Source organism: Antrostomus carolinensis, unplaced genomic scaffold, assembly GCF_000700745.2.
Source record: "Antrostomus carolinensis isolate BGI_N321 unplaced genomic scaffold, ASM70074v2 scaffold1677, whole genome shotgun sequence".
In the NCBI taxonomy this organism is placed as follows: Eukaryota; Metazoa; Chordata; class Aves; order Caprimulgiformes; family Caprimulgidae; genus Antrostomus; species Antrostomus carolinensis.
The window spans coordinates 112,233-117,592 of NW_010325116.1; the positions used below are offsets into that span (position 1 = coordinate 112,233).

Below are 5,360 nucleotides of genomic sequence, written 5' to 3' on the forward strand. Positions count from 1 at the left end.
GCTTGTGAATGACTTAAGTGGTGAAATAGCTCATTAACCATTTCCCCTTGGATTATGGGGGTGTCGTTCTGCTCCTCATTCCTATCCTCCGGCACAGGGGTCCATGTATTCAGAGAGCAACCTGTCTTGTCATTAAAGACCGAGGCAAAGAAGGCATTGAGTACCTCAGCCTTTTCCTCATCCTTTGTCACAATGTTTCCCTGTGTATCCAATAAGAGATAAAGATTCTCCTTCACCCTCCTTTTGTTACTAATGTATTTATAGAAGCATTTTTTATTGCCTTTTACTGATACAAGATTGAGTTCTACCTGGTCTTTAGCCGTTCTAATTTTCTTCCTGCGTAGCCTCATGAGGTCTTTGTAGTCCTCGTGCATTGCCTGTCCCTTCTTCCACAGATCTTAAACTCTCCTTTTTTTCCTGAGCTCCAGCCTAAGCTCCCTGTTCAGCCAGGCCAGTCTTCTTCCCCACCAGCTCGTCTTCTGGCAGATGGGGACAGCCTACTCCTGTGCCTTTAAAATTTCCTTCTTAAAGAGTGTCCAGCCTTCCTGGACTTCTTTACCCTTTCATTAGTGCCTTCCAAGGTACTCTGCCAACCAGACTTCTGAATAGTCCAAAGTCTGCCCTCCAAAAGTCCAAGGTGGCAGTCCAGCTGACACCTCTCCTAACTTCTCCAAGAACAGAAAACTCTATTATTTCTTCAAAGGAGAAGTGTTCCAACCCTCTGATAATTTTTGTGTCCCTCCTCTGGACCTGCTCTAACAGGTCCATGTCTGTTTTGTGATGGCATCCTCAGAGCTGGACGCAGTAATCCAGGTGGGATCTCACCAGAGCCAAGAATCACCTCTCTCAACCTGATTGATCAGAAAAAAATGAGCTGTTGCTGTTTTCTGAATTCCCAGCGGTGTATTTATGTGTATTTAAAAATCTATCACCTTCCAAAAGCAAACGTCAACCAGACCTCAAAAATTTGGAAAACAGAAGATCAAACTTCCCGTTCCAGTTCAGTCTTTGGGGCAAATTCTTGAAGGATATCTTTGGGTATGCTGGCCCAAGATAAATACTTCTGTCAGACAACAGATTTAATTCATGCAGGCATTATCAGACAGCTTTCTATTAATAAAGCTGCACTGTACACTGTGGCATTTATTTCTAAGATGACTGTGGGCTGGTAATTCATTTGTTCTTCATTTGCCTTGCACAGAGTGAATTTAAGTCACTAAGTGGAACTTGTTTTGTACAGGAAAAAGCTGCAATCAAAAGAGAGGAGGAGAGCGTGTGATCACAGCTTTTCAGATGTGGAGATGCATTTTCCAATTATCAATTGTTCTTTTTTGAAATAAGATTTATATTAAGCTGCTTTCAAATATTTAAATAACTTGTATGCATTGTATGGGAGCAGAGATGACATTTTAGTATCAGGGAAGTTTTGTATAAAATTATTTTCTACAGAGTCCTTGTCTAGTGTCAGAATTTTCTCCAAAATCTTTTTTTTCATGCTAATCTCAATGTCATGCCTGCATCCACACAAACAGAGTTCCTGTTGATGTATCATGTCAACATAAAATAAGAGGAAGTTGTACTTAGTTGGGATACCTTGATACTTTTCTCCGTTGCATTTCTTGGTTATACATGCTGTCATAATCCAAATTCTGCAGGTTGGGCTTTTTCTGGGATGACCCACAGCGTTATCACTAGAAATCTCACTGGGCTCTATGTTCATATTTACAGCTTTAGTACACTGCAAGCCTCCTAAATCTTTAAAGTTACACAACTTGCCTAAGTTGAGTTTCAACAATGCAATATTTTGCCAATCTTCTGTTGCCTCTCCCAGCATCATTACCTTTTAGGTGCAGAGTAGTTATGGTCCCTGGGCTAAACTATGCTTTTATTTATATGTTTCAGGTGACTTGCTACGTATCAGTAACAGTTATAAAAGGATTATGATTTTATTTTTTACTTTACAGAAGGAGACTGGAAGATTACTGTAGTCACCGGGGATTTTGAAACAGCTGGCACAACAGCAACAGTATCCCTTTATGTGTATGGAGAAAACAAAGCTTCTGGTCCTATTATTTTGGGATCTGGGAAACACCAGCTGTTTAATCCCAACAGTGAAGATACATTTAAGGTAAGTATGGCTGTTATATAAACACTGGAGAATTAGTAACGTATGCAAAATAGCTTTTCTCAAAACTGGATGATAGCAGTAATAAAAAGGACTCAAAGCAATATGTAGAGATCATCAAGTATTTCTGAGGGAGTGGCTGATTTTTATGATGGTAAGATTTGAATCAGGAAATGTATTCAGAACTGCATCAGACAGACATGCATCTCAGAATCAGCTTCATAACTGCTTGATGTGCATCTGCTTGATGAACAACTAGTTTTAACTAGATATTCTTCATTTGCAGAGATAGAAAAAACTTTCTTTGCCTGTTCTTTGCATTGATTTAATAAGATAGTCCTGGCTATGGCTTGTGTTGCATATTCATCTTTGTAAGCACCCACTGTAAATTCTTCCATGGGCTTCCTCAGATTTCTGCAGAAGCACAATGTCATGCGAATCTTTTCTTGGAAAAAGTAGGAAAGGAGGGATGGCTAGGGACTGAGTCAGTTAACTCGGGTGATTTAAACTAGTGGTGTCCTACTTCTCCAAGCAAATGGGGAGACCTCTCTCTTCAGAGAAACCTCTGAGAGATGCTTCAGAAGCATGAAATATCCCAGGGTTTCTCCAAGTTCCTATAATTCCTACAATTTCCTCCAGTTCCTTTAGCTCCTCAGGACTGTACCTGTTGCAATCATTAAATCTGTGACATCATTTAGGTTGAAATAATTCATGCATGATAAACATGACTTTTAAAATTTTTGTTTTCTAGTTTGAAATTTAAATATGTAAGTTCTGGCAAAGGCAAGTCAGTGGTGGTCTTTGCCTTACATTTATTTAAGTTGAACGTAACCTGGCTAAAGTTTGCAGATAATGCTGGTTTAAGATTATCTCATATCAAAATAGGAAGGTGCAATCAGTGTTTATCTGAAGACTGAATTTTAAGTGTTGCTTTTCAAATCATTCTGGCTAGATGGTAATCTTGGATATTTATTCAGCTGGTTAATGCTGTCTGACAGCAAGTTCTTACTCGTTTATTCAGTTCATTGCGGGAAGTACAAAGAACATTTGTTAGTTTTCTCTCTCTTTGGAAGGAAGAGTATGTTTCTCAAAGCATCATTTTTATACTTCCAGCATCAAAGCAAGACCTGACACCTGATCCAGGAACTCTGATGATCTCTTGCCATCCACACTAGCAACCAGATTTAGGTCTTCCACACCATACCTAGGTCTTTGCACCTGACTTTTTCTTTGGTGATACACCACTGAGGGCCTGGAAGAAGCTTGGAGGCTAGGCAAGTCACTTTGGTGAAGTTTAAATATGATTAATCTGGACTGAGGAGTACAATTTATGCCTTTTACAAAATCTAATTGTATAATCAAACTTTTAAATTCGTGTGTAACGAGACCTTTAAACTTCAATGTTCTTGAGAAGGCTTCTCCCTGAATCACACCATCAAAGCTTCAGTGTTGACTAGATTACTGTCCATCCATTCTTTCTCCAACCCACTTACTTGATTTTCAGTCAGTGCTGATCAATGCAGAGAGAAAGAAAAGAACAGATAAAGTAATTTTGTTTTCTTTTCCCATGTTTTCTCCCCTTAAATGTCTCAATTTAATAAGGTAGCAGAGTTCTTTGTTAATCCAAAAGAAACCCATGTTCTCTAAATTATTTAGCACTTCGTTAATTCTGCAGTTTTCCAACATTAAGAGCACCTTGTGATAACATAAATATTGCTAAAAACTATGGATTTGCAGAAAAATTGGACAGCCCCTATTGCTTTCTATAGTACTAGTTTAATCTGTTAAGTATATTGGGGAAAATCTTGACTAAGCGGTACTTGACTTGCAACCTTTGTGTAGAAATATGCTGCATATTTGAAGGTTATTTAAACTCCAGGTAATCCCCTGTTTTTTAAGGAAATGTTAAGCACCATATAATTGAAAAAATAAAGCACAATCATGTCCCACAGAAACAATCAAAGCACCATCTCATTTCAGAATCCCTTTGGTCACAGATATAGTAAGAAATGACAGACAAATGGCCCACAAAATGGCAATGAGACAAAATTGTACTGGATTATCTTAAAAAAAAATCAAGAATAGTAGTCTGATAGAAAGTACAGTTAATTGCATAGTAACTTGGATACTTAAAAGTTTAAAAGTAAAAAATGAATATTCAGTAATGTTAAAAATAATGAAAAAAGAATGTTATTAAAACTTGAATAAATCAAGGTGTACCTCTGTATATTCCTGAGATTTTGTTGCTCATCTAGAACTTGATTTTTATGCTGCTTGCATTGGTGTATACAGCCAGTGTAACATCATTAACTTTGTCTATCTGTGATTAAGGTTTGTGTTTAATTAAATTAGATTAGAGCCTGGTTGACCTCTAGTGTAAAGCAGGTAGAATGTAACAAGGCTGTTGCCCTTGGAGATTTCCATATGATGGTAGCACATGAAATTCACTGAAGGTAATCTACAGTGATGTGATGAGGAGAGTTTTTGTTTCTGACTGGTGTCTTGGACTCTAGTTTCTCACAAGATAGTTGTGTGTAAACTGCCCTATATTTGCCCTTGTGGCTTAGCAATTTTTCCTACTAGATGGGAAAGTCAGGGATGAACAATACGGGAAAGGCAAAGAAAAGGAATTTAAATTTGATGGATTTCCCTTTCTGGTCTGTCATTGTTCCTGTGTGTTCAAAGAAACTGCTTCTAGACCATGGTTTTCTGCTTCTGTTACTATTCAGGGATAGCTTTTAAGACATAATTTTTCTGTTGAGATACATTCCTTCTCCAATAAAGGGATATCAATCTACCATAAGTTACAGCTTTCATCACAGCTATGATCTGTTTCCTGCATTTTCCTCTGGTGTCATCACAGTCCTTGAGTATTTCTCTGTATTTCAAAAATGCTGATTTTGGCAGTATGTTGAGTTGCTTAAGACACTAAAGCTTTAATTATATTGTAAATTATATTCTCCAGAGCCCTCTATTCTGCATCATCATTTGAAATGTGACGAATTATCTCTTATGAGTGTACACATTATTTGATAAAGAAATTCTTTTTATAAGTATTCTTTTAATGTTTGGTCATGCCAAATATTCCCTTTGGTGTCAAAGAGAACTAAGCAGAAGACTATAAGCCTATTATGTTTCATAAAACCGGCTACAGTCTCTCTTTTTTTTTTTTTTTTTTTTTTTTAACTTCAGTACAGAATAATTCCACACCTTCGGGTATGAATTCTGCTCTTCT

General features: G+C 37.4%; 1 protein-coding gene across 1 annotated transcript in view; it reads left to right on the forward strand.

Moving 5' to 3' along the window:
• Window positions 1-5,360, forward strand: part of LOC114818710 (lipoxygenase homology domain-containing protein 1) — a gene marked incomplete at its 3' end in the record, with an annotated part of 103,062 nt that overhangs the window by 21,392 nt on the left and 76,310 nt on the right. The window contains exon 8 of the mRNA XM_029085727.1: window positions 1,965-2,128. Coding sequence (XP_028941560.1) covers window positions 1,965-2,128 — 164 coding nt within the window. The remainder of the gene's footprint in view (window positions 1-1,964; window positions 2,129-5,360) is intronic.